At 37.7% G+C, this 21,721-nt stretch overlaps 1 protein-coding gene across 3 annotated transcripts in view; it reads left to right on the top strand.

Annotated features, from left to right (window-relative positions):
• Nucleotides 1-21,721, top strand: part of LOC121941378 (multiple C2 and transmembrane domain-containing protein 2-like) — a 51,380-nt gene that overhangs the window by 9,053 nt on the left and 20,606 nt on the right. For 2 of the 3 annotated variants that reach the window (XM_042484169.1, XM_042484185.1), the window contains exons 2-9: nt 3,918-4,478; nt 9,235-9,279; nt 10,797-10,914; nt 15,389-15,531; nt 15,793-15,869; nt 17,272-17,386; nt 17,555-17,587; nt 19,682-19,852. In XM_042484169.1, the coding sequence (XP_042340103.1) occupies nt 3,966-4,478; nt 9,235-9,279; nt 10,797-10,914; nt 15,389-15,531; nt 15,793-15,869; nt 17,272-17,386; nt 17,555-17,587; nt 19,682-19,852 (1,215 nt within the window). In that variant the 5' untranslated portion in view covers nt 3,918-3,965. The remainder of the gene's footprint in view (nt 1-3,917; nt 4,479-9,234; nt 9,280-10,796; nt 10,915-15,388; nt 15,532-15,792; nt 15,870-17,271; nt 17,387-17,554; nt 17,588-19,681; nt 19,853-21,721) is intronic. The other variant, XM_042484178.1, reaches the window with a different exon arrangement.

Raw genomic sequence — 21,721 nt, 5'->3', positions numbered from 1 at the left:
TACATTGAGTTTTATTGACATTTGGAAAATTTCGCTTAAGTTTTGCATAAATCTGTAATGGAAAGCCACCTACTGTCAAACCTACCTGGACATTTGAATAGAAAAGAATCATTTTAAATACTATTCAGTAAGGCTGGGTGATAAAATGATAACGTTATCAATTGCGAAGTACCTTTTCCTCGATTGAAATATGAAACGTAGTCGATTAAAGTGTTGACAGAGCGCATTCCAGCCATGTTTTGACAGATGTTTTGACTAACAGCCAATGATAACAAGAATAGCGCTGCAGCGAACCAAATGCAGTGAACGACTTTGACTCTAGAGTACAGCTGAGTGTTTGATAACCGGGTGGTATGTGCTTCCACAGCGTTTCATTGTCACCACAAAATATAATATAATCACAAAAAAAAGGCAGAAAACAAAAAAATTGTCCATTAATCGTAATCAAAGTAAAAGGGTCAATTAAGTGTGATATTGATTTTTGGGTATGAGGTTCAGACCTTTGCTAGGAGGGAATTTTAGTAACTGGACCTCCTTTGAATTTTAGTTGAATAGGTCTATCAGTTGGTGATGCCTGTTCTACAGTATATTTGTCATGTTCAGTGTCTGACAGAATATAAATATATAAATATTTAAACCGAAATGAACTTTATGATTACTTCATATTCACATTTAGGTGTACATGGGAACCTTTAAGCTTGACAGAAATAGTGTGTATATATATATATATATATATATATATATATATATATTCGATATTGACAAAGTCATTGAATTACACAATTTCACATTTTCCAGGCCTGGAAAAGTCATGGAATTAGTCAAAAATTGTAAGTTTTGGAAAAGTCATGGAGTTTTGTTGTGTCCAGTGAAATGTTTACAGTCATCTGCTGGATAACCTTGCATGTGATGAAACATAACGGAGAATGTATTTTCTAAAGCTTTTGACATAACATAGCTCTTATGTGTTGATTTAAGATAACATTGGTTTATCAGATTTCCTGCTGAAATCTGATATCAGACATAGGACCCAGAAGAATGATATATTATTTAATGATTATCTTATGCAACATGAGTTAATCATCAGTCTCCAGAGGACTGTTTACATTGATGCTTGCTACTTTTCTTTCCTTCCTTCTTGTCTTCCTCCTTTGCTCTTTTGTGTCAGTACTAAGACCTGATCATGTGTCATCTGTCTGCGATGGTCTCTGTCATTACACTGTTTAGATCTCCTCCTAAATGGAGAACAGGTGTTGATTGCTTCAACAGAGAGATATTTTCTGTAAATACCCTGTCAGTGCTGGTATTAAAGTGAAGGTCACCACTGTGTGCATAAGTGAAGGTGATTCTTGTTATATATTGTGTACAGACCGCATGTCTGGTGAATGACTTAAGAACAAACAAAGGACTTGAAGGGATAGTTATACATTTTGGAAAATGCACCTGTTTGCTTTCTTGGTTGGGTGTACCTGTCAGTAGAGGCCCTCAGAGTTCTGCAGTTGAAACAGTAGAGTATTGAAAATAACCAATTCTGAAATCGTTTAACTGTCATTCAACATTAGATCCATGTTAACACATTGTGCAATTCGTTGTGTTTAAAGTAGTAGACCATTGGTCTGTTGTAATGGGATAAAACGACATCTCTAGGAGTTAAAAAGGCATAACCCATTATGAACTACGGAAGCCTAAAGAGAGCAGCGGAAGAAGTTAAAGAGAAAATCTAGATTTTCATTTTAAAAATTGTCCTAAACCACAACAATCTACATTAATTGATAAAAATCGATTTTATCGCCCAGCCCTAGGATGTAGGATTTCTTTTTGTCTTTTCTGAAGACGGTGTGTGCTGAGTGGAGGATGGTCTCATGTTTGAGTTCAGGGAGTCTGGTGTTGCCGTGTTTGTGAGGACATTTAGATACTATAACCAACAGGAGATTGTGTGTATGTGTATCTGCAGACTGTAGCTTTACTTAATATGAAGCTACAGTATGCAGATAGTTAAAAGGATACTTAGTTTGATGATTTTCAATCAGCTTTGTATCTAAACAATGTGGGTAGTAGCGTATGTGAAAATAAATGATGTAATTAACATCATTTGACAATGTTTCACCATCTCCTGGACTTTTGCTCGAACTACAAACTGTACTTTTTTCGTATTGCCTGCCATCGTAAACACAGAGTATGGAGCTGATTTAAAGGACTGACCTGGCCCTCCTTCTCTCTCTCTCGCTCTCAGTTAGGCAGAAATCCGGTCAAACTGTAAAACTAGACAGTGATGATTGAATATAAATCAAGATAATGTTACTGCACTGCCTATTTCTCTCATAAAATGTTTTAAAAAAACATATTTAGGTGCCCTGTTTATATGTAATAGTGAAAGTTTGTGAACTGGAAGTGGGTGCCCTTATATTGGAGAAATACTTCTTTCACTAAACTAAGCATAAAGACTAAAAATAAGGGGAAACAGTTAGTCTGACTCTGCCCAATGGTAACTTCTAAAGCTCAGTAATAAACACTTTATCTCATTTGTTTAATATGTTAACAAACTAACAAAAGAAAAAAAATGGCATCGTAAAGATGACACCTTGTTGTGTTGCGGTGTATTATGTGCTGGACTGTTACTCCAGAAAGTCACAACCAGGGCAAGACATGGTCCCACACATAACCCTTAAACCACAACTTGCCATTTTGTTTTGATATGTATTAAATCAATAAGATATAAATTGTTAATTCACGAGCTTTAGAGATTTTGTTACTTTTGGACAAAGCCAAGTTAACTGTTTCCCGTCTTTAAGCTAAACTAAGCAAAGTGGCTGGTAGAATGAAATTCAACAGACAGTCTCCTGAAAACTATTGATTCCAGTCACTTCTCAATCAATTTCACCCGTGTTTTATATACCCCTAACTCATGGAGGATGATAATTTTACGGCTGATGAAGACCTGATGGAGCTGCATTGCATGTACATATTCTGATGTAGGGCTGCAACGATTATTTTGATAATTGATGAATCTGTCAATTATTTTTTCGATTAATCGCTGAATCGGATTTAATAAAAATAGAAATAATAATAAAACAGGCATTTTTTTCTCCTAACACTTTGTTCAAAAACAATTATCATTGACAACAGTGCAAAAAGTGCAGTGCATAAACAGGGGTTTGCTTGAACATCCCTGAGCTGTCAAAATAAAATAAAATTATGAATAATAAATAACTACAAAATCAAATATGAAACAATCCAAAAACTAAATGTTGACAGCTTTGACAACATACGTTGTTACGTTTCCTCACTTTAAAACTGAACATATGTCATTTTTTGTTGAGGCTGTTTCACACAGCGTGCATCAGGAGCGCGCCTGAGCGTGCTCCCAAACTTTTGAAGTTTTTTTATATGAAACGTCCTCTCTGCCTCCGCCGTGCCCCTTCAAAACACCGGCTTCTCCAGTCTGCATGTGACATAAACAGTCCTGTGACACAGCGAGTGATGTAATCGATAATTTTATTCATCACCAACACATTTAATAATCGATTATAATTGATTTTATCGATTCATTGTTGCAGCCCTACTGTGATGCAAATTAAAAAAAAATGCACTGCAGGAATTGAATGATGCAACCTGCAGCAACATGCAAACAACTGGATGGAATCTTCATATTAGCTGCTGATTTAATCAACTCATCCCTTAACTCCTCAGATGTACGTTGTTTACTTTGTTTAAAAAATGACTAATAAATCTACACAACTATTCATGTCACTTACAACAGAGACTGTTTTAGTCAGACTGAGAGTTTGTCAGTCAGTTATGAATGTCTGGAATTGTAAGCACGTCGGGATAGACATTGATATATTGCAGTGTTATGTCTGTCATAGCTGCATATAAATAAGCGTGACTGACTCTTCCCTTTCTGTTTTGCTGTGTAGCTGTCGGTGATGTCCAGATCTTAGACACACACTGAAACTTCTCCCATCATGGACTCTAAGAAGCCAGGCGTGCTGCAGCATCTCCGCCAGAAGATGCTGCCACACCTCCGGCGAGGCAAGATGAGCCCAAGCAAGAAGCCCGTGCTGCCGGAACACAGCATGGACCATCGGATGAGCTCCTCCGTTCCAGACATGCGGGACATGAGGCAAGAGTACGCTCAAACAACCTACCGCACACACTTCCAGCAGTACGACTCTACCTACTACAGCAACCCCTCCACACCACTTGTCAAGCCTGTTCGGGGCCTGGGAGGAGGCAGGAGTGGCCTAACGATGGGTGAAGTGGGTGGAGGAGCTGGGAGGAGTGTACCTGCAGACTACACAGACTGGGCTTCCTCCCAGGACTCATTCAACAGTATCTGTGAGGAGGAGAAGAGCCCTACGGAGACAAACTACAGACCTGCCAGGGGCATGGAGCCTGAGGAGCTGGCCCTGCCGGAGATGATGACCGTGTACAGCCCAGACCCTCCCTCTGTGGAGGCGTCCCAGGACAGCTCACAGGTACGGACTCTGCTTTTGAAACGTTCATTGAATTTAAAAAAGAACAGTTAAGTCCTCCAAATAAAAGCAAAAGGTCTCTATATCATAATGTAAAAAAATTAAAACTTCTTGGGTGGTAGCATTTGGAGAGATATTTGTTTTCAAATATGGGCTCTTACTTTGGTATCATGTTTTATTTTATGTATAAGGCTTTTGTGGAATCATTGCAAGTGTGCAGGACAGTAGAGTAAGCTTGTATTGTATTGTATTTAGTTTCCCACTGACACACAAGTAGAGAGATAAGGTGCTTCCAGTGAAATGTCTGCAGGTTTATTGTACCGGGGTGTGAGGTGTCAGGTGTCAGGTGTATTTGCACAGGATGTACAAAGTTTAACTTGGAGGAGCTGGATGAAGCTGAAGTTATAGGACCTTCCAAAATCAATAGTGTCCAGCAGCACTGCACAAATGCCGTATGTGTTTTTATGCAGCCGGTTTATGAAATTTAATCACTCATATCTCATGGCACGGGTGCCAAACTGGCATGTTTACATTTAACACTTGGTAGCTATAACTTAGATAATTGATCTTTCACTGTATTGTTAATGATAGAGGAAAGATCAATGAGACGCAAATTACAATTTTTTAGGAGGACATACCTGAAATATCCGATTGACAAATTCAGGGCTGACATTTCTTTTTAGACAAAGATAGGTTGCCCAAGATGTAGTGATCCACCGCCATTTATTGATCATTGACTAAATATTATTTGGTCATTCATGAGGTATAAATCTTTAGAAACAAACCTTTCCATTTCTCAGGATTTGCAAATTGTGCAACACTCCCTCTTATAAATGCTCCAAAAGTATGAGAATGTATTTGGAGATGTTTTGTTGCCATACATATTTGCATATGTCAAGACCTGAGAGAAATGTCTGTTACGGTGTAAACACTGCAGCCATGGGGGGGTGTCAATTTCTGGCATGTTGTTTTTGTTACCTGATAGTTAAAAAACCGCACCTTGTGTCAGGTAGATACCCAGCAGACCTGTCAATCATGTTTCCCTCTTGGTGTAATAGCAGTTTTTAACGGGACTTATGTAAACTGTAGCTTGCTAAATTCTGCATCTGTAAGACATTTGTAGAAATCTGTGATTTAAGCTACCGTTATTCCAGAAAGTTGAACGACTGAGCAGTTTAGTCAATTAGTTATTTTCGCTCCATAATGATGGTGTACTATGCTGTTTTACGTGATTTCATGAATTCGATCTTTATTGGTGTTACACTGGAGACTTCTTGAGTTTTTATCAACTGTAGTACTTTGTAGTAGATCAAAGTAAAAGAAAGATAATGTTATCTCAGAGCCTCTTTCTCTGCGCCGCTGCATCGTGTCTGCACCTGCTTGCACTAAAGAGTAATGTGAAAGTCAAGAGTACTCACTCCGCAGCAAAATCTGGGGACCACAATGTCCTCAGAAGTAAAACAAACAAACAAAACAAAACCCAACTCTCAAACTGAAGCTATCTCAGTTAAATGAGGGGTCTCCGGCTGATGATTCGAATCTCTGACTTTGTTATTGGCTCCTCAAAGTCACTAGATGGACAAAGCCTTCAGCAACCACTGCCACATTGAGACACTTGGTATATAACTGCTCTTTAATCAGGTAATAAGATCCAAAACCTTTTGCAAGAGAGGCCTGAGTACAGCAGAGGAAAATGAACACACCCAGACAAACAGAAGCACATGTACATACAAATACTAGGGATGAAATGGTCACTCTTTTCACGTAGACCGCAGTGAAATTACAGACAGTTAGAGGCCTATGACTGTTTCAGATTCAAGTTATCATTAAAACCGTGTTTAAGTCTTCTGCTTTGAAAAACTTTCAGTAAATACTGTCCAGCATCAACCAAAGTTAACAACAGTCCCGCAGGTACAGCAGCGTGGATCCATTTTGCTAAGTTCCCCTGTTTACAGACTGGGTGTGCAGCAGCCAAACCCAGTGATGCTACTGGTCCCATGTCCTCTTCTATAGTGACACAGACTCTAACAAGCATTTCAAAGACAGGCTATATTTAAAGGTTATGCACATTTGATATGCTTTTCATATTTTTGCATAGGGTAACCTGTGTAAGACCGTGTTATTGTTTTAATGTCTGTGCAAAAAATAGTGCATAGTGTTGTTGATTTTATTGGTAGTTTTCCATATAGAACTAGGTGAATGATTGCAGTGTGTATATCAGTATTTTTCCGACATTATTGGTGCCTTTTGGCACTACTGGGAAGCTACTAATAATCGTTATAAGTTTGATCACTATAATCATGATAGGAAAGTTTTTTACTATTTCATCTTTACAAAACACTTCATCACAGACATCGATAAACAGATTTAAAGACATGCATCAAGGGGAAGAAATGGACAAAATTTATGTGGTTCAAAATGACTGACTTGATTGTGTGTTTACCTCAAGTTCTGGGTAGTTAGCGCATGTCTCACTACAGTACCAGTGCACTTAAAGTGGGAGTTTTAATGTCCCAGTTCATAACTTTTTACAAAGGCTACATCTATAAATGTATTTGCATTAAAATGTAACGTAGTTTTTGGTCATTCAAAGACTTTTTCAAACAATTAGTAACATAAGTAAAGTTAATTAAGTATGCCTAATTTTCTAAAGTTAATTTTTACATTAAAATGTCATGCCTGTTGGACCAATGGTACCATTTAACTATTGTTCTGTAAGTTGCCTGTCTTTAAACATCACAGTAGTCTAAATTTCCCAAATCATTAGTCAAAACTGGACACAAAGAGTCAAAGGAGTCTGAATTCATGATTAGGTCTGCATACCGTCATGATAATATTGCCCGTGTTTAAATACAGAACAAAGTCCAGAGACACCTGTGCAATCATAGCCTGACACGATGCTCTTTTCATCATGTTTGCTACTGACTTATGTCAGCTCAGTAAACACCTCAGAAGTTCATGACTCAGTAAATACCTTGTTTGTTGGATAATACACAAACAAAGAATAATGTCATGTGCCATGTGTCTGCCCTCACTGCGCAGTTCAGGGTGGCAGATCTTCCCTTACTTCAGTAGATTAATAAATAATCCCTGTAGAATCATTTTCATGCCTCCGCGCTGGCGATAGGCAAGGCCGGAAACATTGTGTTTTCAGGTTGTCCGCACGTCCATACGTTTCATTCTCATGAACACGATATTTCAAGAACCCCTTGAGGGAATTTCTTCAAATTTAGCACACACACATCCACTAAGACTCATGGACAAAACTGATTTTGATGGTCAAAGGTCATGGTCACTGTGACCTTGCATCCATCTCATTCCTATAAACATAATAATAATAAATAATAAAGAAGGCCCTAAGGAATTTTCTCAAGAATGAACTGATTAGAATTTTGTGATTGGAGGTCAAAGGTCAGGGTCATTGTGACCTAACAAAACTGACTGTATAGATCTTCTGTGCTGCAGGAGGGAAGATATATGTGTGAAGCATCTATGTTGTACCAGACATGGATGTAAACTGCAAGTATAATTTGACTCGTGCACAGAGGCATACATATTTGGGGATATTTGTTTTCACAGCCAGTATACATACTGATAGAAACAGAACCCCATACACCCCAAAGACCTAAATTACACTGGTCTCATTTACAAACAGTGCATATGCACAAATCTGTGCTTAAACTGTGCATATGAACGCTTTATGCAAAGAGCTAGTATTTAATATTTTCTTACCTGACTGTGTTCATAGTCTGCAAGCAAATTTATAACTGCCTCAGACAATGTGTACATTCATTAAAAAGGTTTTTAATTGGAAACTATATTTAAAACCATTGTTTTACTAGTGCATGTACTTGACTATAGTGTATCAAATATGAGTATTTGACTATAAAACTAAGTGTCCCAGTCCTAGCTTACAATTGATTTTATGAGAATATCCATACAGACATAACAGTTTTGGGTTCATTGTTTTTATGTTGAATCTGGCTGTAATGATGGCTACTCCCAACTATTCTGGTGCCATGAAAATAATATAGCTAGACCATTTTTACACATATAAGTGATAAGGACCAAAACAGTTCACTACAAGCAGTGCTATTGCAGCATAGGACTACTTTAGTAAATCTGTATGTAGCAGATGTATTGTACAAAGTGTGAAACAGAGTTTATCAGTCATTTTTGTCTTTGTCTTTGTCCCCAGAGCATGATCTCTTGAACTCACTGAGTTTTTGAAAAACACATGAATCCAAACAGGAAAATCACCATTCTCGTCTTCATTCCTAAGACAGACGTGTCGCAGATGCAAATTGCTTTTCTCCAACCAAAACAAGAAACAGATGCACTTTCTCCTTGTTATGTAACCAAGGAATAATTCTGTACCTTTTTTTTAATTTCAACACCAAATTTTCTTAAACAACATGAATATTGTTCCTTTGGGCAAATGCTCAGTCACTTGTGGTTTACATGGAGGTAAAGGCTCAGAAATGTAGTAACTTTGAACTGAGCAACAGGGCAGAAAGAGAGCAGAAAAGCAAATTCCCCTTTTTTCATTACTGTGTTCTTTGGTGTAATGCTGTTCAGTCCCCAGGATACAGGAATTTTTAATAAATGCTCAGAGGATTTGCACTGGTGGTAGAAATGCCAAAGAGAGAGTTCAGTTCCTGAACCTTTAACTGATCAGCAGACTGAAACCTGGGACTTGACACTTTTTTCATATATCACATGACAGATTTCTGACATGTTTTTGTCTTTGTCTCCACAGTATGACATCAACAATCAAAGGCTACAAGACGGGGACAACCAAAATGTAAGTGCTGCTATTCATTTTGAATGGTGATTCTGTACTCTTGAAGTGATGCCATTTTATTCACTGTGTCCCGAATGATTTATTTCACAAATGATAATATCATGCAGAAAAATTGAGTGTATTGTTTTTTTTATCTTGAGCTACATCTTTTAAATGACTGTGTCTGTCAAGTGGCTCTGCTGGTGTTTTTTTTTTTTTATTTGTTAAGCATCATGCTGACAAGCATTGTGCTTTGGCTGACACACGCCCGTGTCAAAGTTTAATTCCAGATTATTGTGTTCAGGACATGATGGGACAGTAGGCAGTGTGTAGTTCAGCTCTCACTGTGTGTCATCCTGGCTTTTGTGGCTGGGCAGGGTTGGGATGCTGAGCCGGGTGACTCCAGGCGACTGGGGTTTATTTTGTGAAAGATGCTTGGGTTTTGCGGAGAGGCTTAATAGTGATTAAATAATCCATTGCATGGACAGAAAACATAGACAGCATACATATGCATGCAGCCTTCCATAGAGTGTGCTTTTTATATTGTATCAAAACAATATTAAAAACATGGTCAAAACACAACTAAAAAAAGTACAAAAATGTGAGGCACAGACATAATGCAACAGATAAATTCCAGTATTTGAGGAATATGTCACTTTAGATTGAATAAGTGAAAGAAGAACAAAACTGCAGAGCTTCAGTCAAGTGTCACATGTTGTAAAAAAAAAAAGTCCCGTAACAGCTTTTGTTCATAGGAAGGGCTTGTGTAGTGAGGGGAAATGTGGACATAACTAGGTCTCTACTCAGTGTTTTCTTTTTTTTCTTTTTTACATTTAAAGCTTCCACTGAGGTTTTCAAATAAAACGTCAAATGTTTGTCATCATCCTAAAAAAGGGTCTTTAGACAAAATTCGCTATTTGAAGTAATTCTTTTTTTTTTTTAATCAAACTTTATTTCATGAATAAATGTTATTTGTGGCTGTTACAAAAAGCAATGCAAAAAGAGCATTGGAATGTTAATTCGAATGTCAGTATAATGAATAAAGCTTCTAAATGTCAAACAATTTGGTTTGGTTGTAGACCCACAGTTTTTTTATTGATGTTATTCTAAAATGATTGATAAACAAAAACACTTCATGGTGTTTGATCAGCAGCTTAGATAACTGATCAGCTGATTTAATCAGAACTGATCAGCTCATACTGATGGATCAGAGGAGCAGCTGCTGCAAAGGCGAGTGAAAACAATCTTTCAGAGCCAGCGTAACGAACAGTTAAGTTTCACTTAAACAATGCCTGGCATTTTACTGCTCCATCTGTGTCGACCAGTATGCTCTGCACTCCAAGAGTGTGGTGCAATAAATAACTGAATGGTACATTTATTCCAGCAGCACTCCCAGTGAACAGACCAGCTCAAAAAAATAGAAAATGACTATATGGTGCCAGATGTTGGTATTGTGACAAGCTGCCACAAATAAATGAATGTCTGGGCAACCCTGAATGAAATGAATAATGATAATGTATTGGTGTGATTGTGTCTAGAGTGAAATGGGCAACGACACCCCAAGTGTGTCTGAAGGCATCAGGGATCTTCCCAGGTCCTTCCTGCTCACCATCAACCTGAAGGAAGGACGCAACCTGGTCATCAGGGACCGCTGTGGTGAGAAACCCCATCCTACTACAACAACTACTGTACAACACCATCAACAACACCACCACTATAACAGCTGCATCATCTGTCCCAAGTGTGTGATGATGATGTTATACAACAGGGAAATGCAAAGATCATTTTACATGTGAAGAACAATGTATACAGCAGATCCTTCTTTGTGTATTCATGTACTGTAGTTGTGTGTGCAGAAGGTGGCAGGTGTTCTGTAGCTCAGAGCTGCACGACACAATGGACCCACACGGTGTGGTTGGACTGGTAAGATGCCTGTAGTCTGATATTATGCAAACAACGCTAAATAAACAGGATCTTCAGCAACCAGAAAGTAAAATGAAACCTAAATGGTCAAAACAAAGAAGCTTCAGGAGCACATAATACTTTAGTACGTTAGAAAACTCAATAAGAGGTGCAGAAGTGGAATTTTATTCAGTATCACCCTCCGGCCCAAATCTACACTGACACTCAGTTGTAAAATGTCACTCAAATGAATGGGTATCAACCAGGCAGACACAAAAAGACCACAAAGAGACACAAAGGAACTTCAAAGGGACACAGATAACTATAGAGAGACACAAAACAAGTACAGGGAGACACAAAATGACCAAAAACACAAATAATTTCAAAGGGACACAAAACAACTACAAACTGAGACATAATGACTACAAAGAGATACAAAATGATTACAGACACAGGAAACGACCAAATCAGACAAAATTATATGTAGAGACACAAAACACCCAAAAGAAACAAAATGACCACAAAAAGACACAAAGCTATTACAAAGAGATACATAATTACTAAAAATAGATACAAAACAACAACAAAAAGAAACAAAATGACTACAAAGACACACAAAATAACTGCAAAGAGACCCCTCAAAAAAAGACAAAATTATCTCAGACAGTTACATTACAAAGAGACAAGGGTCTGAAATCAACACCCGCCAAGCATTAAGTGCTGGTAGATTTTCCGTTTGGTGAGTAAATCTGGGAGGGGTTTCCCGCACACTAGCTGGTAAAAGTTAGCACCAAAATAGTCACGTGAGAGTCTCGATGCTGAGAGTCGCTGTTGTGTTTTGGTGTCATGTAGGAGCGCCAGGCTCTGATGCTCCTCCACTCTCTGTGTCTCTGACAAACACACGAGTCCAGTGTGGCGAAACCTGACCGTCTTGAGCGCTCCTGGTTTTGGGGCAATGTTTACCATGCAGGACATCTGCTGATCACCAAACTAACACTTGCTGCTGGTTTGCTGCTAACTAGCATTGTGCCCATACTCGTGAAGGTTATAAAATAATAACACAGTTTAAACCAAGACACTAAACTCTTTTTTGCCTCCCATACTGTCAAGCAGAAGCACATCAGCTCCAATTCTTTCATTCCCGACCTTCACAATAAAATCCCTAGATGGATGCACTGCATCGCTGCTTACCAGAGTGAACTTATTGAAATGCTCGGGCTGTGGTGATAAGTTTTACATTTAAAAAACTGTGCTTCGTATTACAGTTTGCAGTCAACTTTATTATCTCAATGAAGAGTACCAAAACAAATGTGTATGTGAAGCACAAAAGACAGTTTATCATTTTGGCCTGTGAAACAGATGCTTGGCTGGTATGTTTTTTTTTTATCTATCAGCCACCTTGGCCAGTTAGTCAAAAAATAATTTCTGACATAAAATAACAAAAAAAAAAAATTGAATAACAGCAACAAACGAGGCAAAACCACCACAAAGTCTGTGTGTCTTACTCTTATGGAGGAGAGGTGGTGCGGCCCTCTGCACATCTTTGCCTCGGATCCCACTGTCTCTTAATCCACTCATGCAGGGTGCTGTTACATTAGTCTTATTCATTTATACCCGTTAGTTCTGACACATGGGTTTACGGTTTATCACCTCTGTCATCATTTATGATGCATATGTGAATGTCTGTCCCAGTGAGTAAGTGCTACTACTGTTTTTCATTTATTCCACCCATTCTCACACTTATGTTGCAAATGGTGCTTGAGTGTGATATGTGTGTGTGTGTGTGTGTGTGTGTGTGTGTGTGTGTGTGTGTGTCTGTGTGTCTGTGTGTCTGTGTGTCTGTGTGTCTGTGTCTGTGTGTCTGTGTGTGTGTGTGTGTGTGTCTGTGTGTCTGTTTGGTTACACAGAGAACAGCCGATTGTCAGGTTGGCTCTGAAGCTCCTACAACAGCCAGGGCAGGATTCCACACAACGTATTAGAACCTGTCTGAGCCACACCCAGCATTCATTACACCAGGCCTCTCACTCTGGGCATGAGATTGGAGAATATGAAGGGGAGAATCGAGGCGCAGGAGGATTTAGTTTCTCCTGCATTATTCTTAAGAGCATAATGTCTTTTAAAAGCGGCACATAAACAACCTTTTATTTTTTCTGTTTGATCAGATTAAAAAAACACTGCATGCATGGCAGGTTGCTGGTGGACAACTCTTGTTTGTTTTGTAAGAGGTTTGTAATGTAATGTTTATATTGTAACAGCAAAACCTTAAAAAAACAGGCATGATCATAGGGCATGGAGACAGCGGAGATCATGTTGATGGTCCGTTTAAGTGGCCCGCTGCCCTCAGCTGGTCAATTGATAGAATAGCAGGAAGTCACAGGTTGTGCTTCCTGAAAATGGTTTGAGCAAACAGAAAGGTATAAAAACACTCTCATCAAACCTAATAGTAAAGAACTGCGTGCTGTTATTCTGAATTCACACTTCCACTCGTTGTCCTATCTACATGTGATAATGTAGTCATACAATACTAATAAACGCAAGGTTTTCAGCTATGTCGTCACTTTTCACAAGAGGCTGGAAGCCGAATTCTGATTGGTTATTGATTCAGGAAGTTGTGGTCCCATCGGTTGGGGAGGACAGAAACCACATCCTCCATACAAATGCATGAGAGTTGACACTGTGAGCAGGCTGGTCCTCCCTATTACTGGAAACCACTGCATGTTCCTAGAAGAAACATGCAATGATGGTTATTTAGAAATACCATGGACATTAGAGGCAGGGTCACTTCATTGGTATTTACAGGCAGACATGATGACAGGTCAATGCTGCTTTTAAAAGACACCAAAAAGAGTAGTGGTTTCTTAAAGTCTGTCAAAAATACTTTGTGTCCTTTACCAGCTGAGGGAGAATATTTTATAGCCTATATATTAAAGTAATGCCTTTAAAAAATCCATCCAAGTAATTAACATTATAATAATAATCATCATTTGAAAAGCAGCTTTCAAAACAAAGTTACAGAGTGCTTTGCAAGGCTGAGATTTGAAAAAGAAAGCATGGTAAACGGACCAGCACCTTTCTAGTCTTCTGCCCACTTTAGCTCTACTACAAATTTCCCCATTAAACCATACATTCATATACTGGTGAGTGAGGTAGGCCTGCAATAAAACAAAATGAGACAATTACAATAACACATATTTAAATGGAAATAAAATACCCAAAAGTAACATAAAAAAATAAAAAATGATGATGAATTAAAATGATGTGCTTTTATTAGTAAAACAAAGCTTTTTTAAAGTAAGGTTTTGAGAAATGGTTCACAAGATGCCGCTGACTCAATAAGCCTCTGATAATTTAATGCCATCAATTAATTTTGGTCTAAGTCAGTTCATCTCATAAAATGGAAATTTTCATTCGTTACAGTCGCTCTGATGCCAGCATTGAGAATTATAGACAGTAGAAATGAGTACAAGTATATAGAAATATAATATAAGAATAGAATTACAATTATATTCAACAATTTGCATTAGTATATATATATTTTAATATTTTAAAAAATAAGGTATGTATAATATGCTGAGTATTTAAGTGTGTTAAAATATAAATGTAAAGAAATACATTAATTGACAATTATCATGAATATGTGAATATTTAAATTTTAAAACGGGTAGTGTGCCTTGTGTGTAAAGTGTGTATAATATAAAACTGTGTCTTATGTTACACTGCAATGTATAAAACTAGTATGTAAATTCAAATTATAGAAATATGAATATATGTGCAATACTACAATGAACAGAAGAGATATACATTAGTAAGAATAACAATAAGAAAATATATAGTATGTGTCACGTGTTAAATACAGCCTACATTCAAGATTTGGAAGAATATTACACATTTGAATAATTGCACAGAGGAATGCTGTGGTTGAAATATTGCACCAAATATTGCAGTTAAGACAGTGATATAAAGAATTTGAAGTACGATAAATAAATTCTATAAAAATTATTAAATAAAAATTCCTAAGCCTTACATGCAGGCTAATTTAACAGCTGTGGTTTGGTCTGTTGGTGTATGTTTTATCTTCAATAGCACAAACTGTCTTCACAAACAACTGTGTGTCCTGGTGAGGGGTCATCACCGTCCCCTCTACCAGTCTGATCAGTGTGAGGAACACTAACAAGAAGGGTCTGGAAATAATCTGAACTGCTTGTTTGTGCATTTATATCATTTTCAGGTACCAGCGACCCTTATGTGAAATTCAAGTTGGAGGGGAAAACATTCTACAAAAGCAAAGTGGTTTATAAAGACCTCAACCCCAAATGGAATGAGACCTTCTCCCTACCCGTGAAGGATCTGAACCAGAAACTGTACATTAAGGTAACTTAGTGTCAGTTTTTTATTAAATAAATGCATTATTCTGTGACAAAAGGTCATTATTCTAAAATGGAGGCATGTTACCATTGTCTAGTGTTTCCTAGGTGGGTAAGATTTTTGCAATGCACAGTCTTTGTAGGCGGATTATGGAGATTGCTCAGGTGATGCAGCTCTAGAGTCATGCATAATTTGCAGCAATATTTCACTACTGCAATAATAGTCCCCATAATTCAGTCTGTATTGACACTCTTTGACATGACACAGGTATACGACCGTGATCTGACAACTGATGACTTCATGGGCTCCACTGGTGTCTTCCTGAGTGACCTAGAGATGGACAAGTGAGTGCTCAGTGAGACGATGATGGTAACTCTGTGTGGGTGTCATATGTGTTTGAAGCCACTGAAGAGAGCGCAGTTAATGTGAAGCTTATAAATGAATACTGGATTCTTAAAAAAAATCTGCTGACAATTTATCAGCCTTTATTTTAAATAGTAGTTTGTGACCATGATATGTGGGTATACTGAGTGGGAGAGTCTACAGTTTTAAAATAAACTTTCACTGCTCTCTGGTGGACAAACTATGTAATAGACACACTTGTCAACTATTACCTCAAAGGTGTCTGTAGCATTTGCCTACTACAATTTCTTGTTACTTATTGACAGACATACTGTACACTGATAACTGTATTTCTCCACTAAGCTGTTACTAGATGATATACCACCCTGGCCATTCATCGGTCAAGCTCAAGTGTGGCGATTCACTTGAGTAAGAGGTGAAAATTAGGTGTTTTGAAAAAAGTTTTACTCAACAGTGAGTTTTACTGTATATTTTTGTTATGATTATCTTTTTGTTGGTTTATTTGAATTTACAAAAAACTAAACGAAAAGATAAAGAAATAAATATAAAGTAAAATAGAATAATCTAATAAGTAGGTGGGATAAAAAAAGAAAAAAAGGGGGGGTTATTAAATAAATAAATACAATAAAAGAAAATGAGGGTTGAAAATAAGTAGAGAGGTAAACAAAAAATACAATCTATATACAAAGGTATTAGATTAAAGAACACACACCTAGACAAGGGGTTCACTGTATAATTTAATATCAATATCAATGTTTAGTTAAACCACTGGTTCCCAGCAGTTTTGGTTTGTTACCCTTTAAAAGAAAACTTTGTCATCTAGGGGTGAAAGTATGAATTGTTTTTCCTATGTATTTTTATTAAGAAACATCACTTTTCTTTCAACAATAATATTGTAACCCTAAAATTATAAAATATTTATTATACTGCATTACACTACATTCTACATTTTACCTCCTCCCAAAAGTCCAGCTCAATTCTCAACCAGCCCGTTTGAGCACAATCCACCTCTTCAAGTCCATACACTGAATTACCATGTTACTGCATACAGTATAGATGCACAGTATAAAACTTATTTTTTGCATTTTTGTGTTTGTAACTCAACTGTATGGTATTTTTGGTGTGCTCTCTTTTGCAAGCAAATGCAAAATCATCGCTCGCAGCACCCTTAAAAATGATGAGTCACATCTGCACCAGTCCAGCTACTCAATGTCCAATATCAGAAGATTGCTGGTTACTTTACTCTCTGTTGTTAATGCTGTGCTTCTTAGTCAAAACACATAGTATTTTGGTTTGGCTCTGAATAACTTGCACCCACCATGACACATGGTGGCCCATCTCTAATATAGAGTTGTATGACTGATGCTAAAATTCTTTTTACAGGGTAAACGAGATGTCTTTGCCATTGAATGACCCAAACAGCCTGGAGGACGACATGGGGGTCGTGCTGGTGGATCTGAGTCTCTCACACAGAGATGGAGACAGCAAAAGGGGCAATGTATGACAAGGCCCTTCTCATATGTCATGCATGTTATCTAGCAGAAGGGACACTTGTTGTGCATAGTATTTATTGCACATGTATGGTTTCACCCAATGTTTCTCTCTATGTCCTACTAACCACAGTGTTGTTTTGTTTTGCTGCTAACATGCATGCTCCTGTCGGCAGCGGTGGCCCCAAAAAAGAAAACGAAGTATTAGGGTAAGGCATGATGGAGGGAACACACTGGACGGACATTAAATAACATTTATTTTGTTTGTGCAACATTCTACAGATATGTACAAGCTATAAAAGGAAAATTTTACTTACATCAAGGATAAAAGCAAGTCAAATGTTGAACGAGAAATCTAAAGCTGGAATTTTTGGCAGCTAACTGCACTGAAGTTGATCAGAATCTTTTTAGCCTCTTTGCACAAGAGGGCAGCAAATCACCATGTTCCTCAAAGAAACTGTGTGTCTGTTGTAGTGAATACAATCTGAGAAATATCTTCAGTAACTCTAAGATTAAATAGTAATAGTTATTAACAGTTAGTGCTTACTTAGGTTTTAGGTATACCTACCTAATACTGAGCAGAACCAATTCATGATTCCAAAACAACAAAACCCTTTACAGTTATTAATTGAGTTTTTTTCTGTGACACAACTCAAACTCAACTCGATTTGTTGAGCTTTTAGAGTCGCCCTTCTGCACATTGCTGCTAAAATTCAGCAACAGTTACTCGCGACCTTCCTGTTAATTTTCAGAATAATGTGTGATGGTCTATATTTTTGTAATTGTCAGCAAATTCCACAAACAGGCCAATACCAGCAATGATCTGGTCCTACTAAAATATATTGCCTGTGTAGCAAACACTTGATATACCTTATTATTCTGGTCCTCTATAGACCTTCATTGTTGTCCAAAAACTATGAATACTGTGAACATGAGCACCACATACACTGTCCTGCTGCTGACAATACTTTTATAGGAAATTAATTTGCGTTCTAAAGGAAGGAGAATAATAAATAAATACATGGCTTGCCAGGTTGCCTTTGGGAACTGTTTTTAGCAATTGGCAAACAATTCTTGGCCTCTGGGTTGCCATCAGACAATAATTTTTTTTATTTTTATTTTCATTTTTAAAAAGAGGAATGATTTTCTTTTTCTCAAAGATGGTGTTGCTTTAAAAAAAAATGAAATACGATAGTTGTGACCTTTTCTAAAAATGTACATTGTCAGTAAGAACCGGTGGAGTCGGGGCCACAGAGAGGAAGGGGAAGAAGGGAACTTGAGGTGGATTAATGCATTGCTGGTTTTGTTTTATCCATGGGATTAGTTGACAGTTGATACAAATTTATATATATTGCTGGCCTTATCCATAAAATGAGTCTGGTGGTTGTGTTCTGATGTCTCACTGAAAAGGTGATTTCACCTACAGAACAGCTGCTGAGTGCATGGGGGGTTTTTGCTTATCATGCTCATTTTTGTACACTATCTTGCATCGTGCATGAGTCTGAGTAGGGCAGCTCTTTCTGCAATGCTGGAACCTCCACACCCTGCATGTTTGCTCATTCCACTCTGTGTTTCAAGTTTGAGTTGCAGCCGCATGATTCTGCGCTTGCGATACTGCACAGTTGTACCTAATAAAGTGGTCACTCAGCATGTTCCCCTGCTACTTCAGATGCCAATTGTACTCTGTCTCTCAAGTGCATTAAGTGCGCTCTGTTAATTGAAACATGACTTTCTGTTGATGTGTGTGGGAGAGCAGATTCAGACGGGACGTCACTGTCAGCTTTATCTACATTAATTGAATCTGGGTTAAATATATCTCCCTACAGCGCTGCGTCTCCATGTAAGCTCAGCTAATTATCTTAGAATATGGCTCCTTATTATATATGGATGAGAGAGACGCTGTTCTGCATTGTAGCTGCTGCAGGCTTTACCTAATCTCTCTGTGAAATGACAGAACAATTTCATCCTCTTTTCACTGGAGAAGCAAGATAACGCTGTCCAATTCAGCTGTCTTCCAAAGGGTGTTTGTTTAAAAAGCACTGATTCAGAGCATGTTGCTAACTGATTTAATCTTAATGTTTTATAGGTGACAATTTCTAAGTAGAATCCCTCCCCTCTATTTACTAGTTTATGCTTTGTTTCCTTTCTTTGCATGCATGCATTGTTATAAAAGAGGTCATGGATTTGCAAATATGTAAAAGGAATTTGATTTAATTTAATTTTAGATATCCTGATATTGAATTCACCTTTTCTATATTTATTCTGAATCTCTTTCTCCTTTGTTTTAAATCGCTCTCCTGCAGTCGGGAAGTTCTTCTTACAGTTTTCGTCTGTCAGACACGATGAGGAAGAGTCAGCTGTGGACTTCTGTTGTGTCTGTGACTCTGATCGAGGGTCGGGAGATGCCGCTGGACTCTCAGGGAGGTCAGCTCTTTGTTCGCTTCAGACTTGGAGAGCAGATATACAAAAGCAAGGTACTAGAAGGAGGACTTGTTCTTTTATCTCCCCCTCTTGAATTGTCCTTGTTATTCTTACTCTGTCTATACTCATCCTCCCCCCTCCTTTCTACTAAAATTTCCAATCCTCACACTGCCCTTTCTCTGCTCATCCTCCTCTCCTCTATTCAAAACACCTTTATTTTTCTAACCTCTCCTCTGAAATCATTTTCTTCCCTAAACTTTTCTTTTCTTCTTCCCCACTTCTTCTGCAAGTGTGTAATTATGCTAAGCCCATAATATATTTGCTTACCATACACACACAATTATTGTGATGTTTGAAGTAAAATATAAGAAGTTTTTAACATTTTTATGCTTCAGCGCCAGCGATGGCTACTACTGGAAGCATTATGTTTTTGGTTTGTACGTTGGTTTGTACCTTGATCTATACGTCTTTCTTATAAACACAATATCTCAAGAGTGCCTGGAAGGAATTTCTTCAAATTTGGCACAAATGTCCACTTAGATTCAGCAGTGACCTTATTAGATTTTGATGGTCACAGGTCAAAGGTCAAGGTCACTGTGAACTCATCTGTCTCATTCTTATGAACACAATCTCAAGAACACCTTGAAGGATTTTTTTCATATTTGCCACAAATGTCCACTTGGACTCAATGATGAATTAAGTTAGAATTAAGTGGTCAAAGGTCTCTGTGACCTTTTGTCCCAACGCCAACGCCATGCTTCAAAATGGTCTTGAGGGAGTTTCCTCAAATTTGGCATACACCAATTGTGACAAAATTTTACATAAATGTCTAATAGGATAAATCATGAAGTGATGACATTTTATATCCAAAAGGTCAGAATTCAACTTCACTTTGACATCCTAATGTCTCAATGCAAAATCACTTTTCTGACCATTATTTAACATCATAACTCAGTAACGGAAGAGGTGACATTTGATCAGATACTGAATTGGTGACACTGATCTTGTACCCACCTTAAAATTGTGCTGACTGTGTAGATCTTCTTTACTGCCTGGGGAAAGATGTGTGTGAAGCATATAACTGTCATGTTATGCTTACCTTCAAATTGGCATTATACAGTATAATGTGTATTTTATGCAGTAGATCTCAGAGTTCATACTATGTATGTAATATTGCATTCATATTTGCCAAACCTGTACTGTGTCCAGAGTTACTTATAATAAATACAATAATGTTACTGTTCAGAAGTGCAAATGTTAAGGGGCTTAATGCCCGTCTATTCTCTGATGTGGTCACAGATTATGTATAAGAGCCAGTGGTGGAATAAGATAATATGGCTTTTTGCTGTGTGACATGAAAAGCTGTAATCACTGCTCATCCTGGCAGCTGGATGATGTCTAGCAGTGTTGCTCACTTTCTTGCACTGCCTGAGCTGCAGCTGCTGTCACTGATGATTATCTTGCTGTTTTGCAACATCATCCATTACACATCAAAGCTACATGCTAATGAGCAGCATCACGCCTTTTCTTTTCTCATATGCAGGTTCAGAATGACAGTAATTACTTTTTATGCCTTTATGTGTGATTGGAGTTTCTGTTGCTGATTTCTGAAGCTGAAGAACTGAAACATTCACACACTAATCAGTTAGAAAATGAAACTCACAGATGTGTTTAATGAGTCTGGACGTACTGCAACAGGTTAATTTTCTGAATAATAGATTATAGCAGGCAAACCTTAAAACAAAGTTATGTTTTTCGGACATTTGACCAACATAGAATTGACTTTTAAAGCATGTTGAAAACAAGATTTACATGGAAATTACAGTATTTTCTGACTGTTATCTGAATTTTATTTGGCTCCTCTCAGGGTTTAATGTATATGCATGTGGATTTGGAAAAAAAATGTATATTTCATGTTCTGT

The sequence above is a fragment of the Plectropomus leopardus genome, chromosome 1 (genome assembly GCF_008729295.1).
Source record: "Plectropomus leopardus isolate mb chromosome 1, YSFRI_Pleo_2.0, whole genome shotgun sequence".
Classification (NCBI taxonomy): domain Eukaryota; kingdom Metazoa; phylum Chordata; class Actinopteri; order Perciformes; family Serranidae; genus Plectropomus; species Plectropomus leopardus.
Note: the sequence above shows the minus strand (reverse complement) of the source record. Positions and strands in the feature narration are given on the sequence as shown.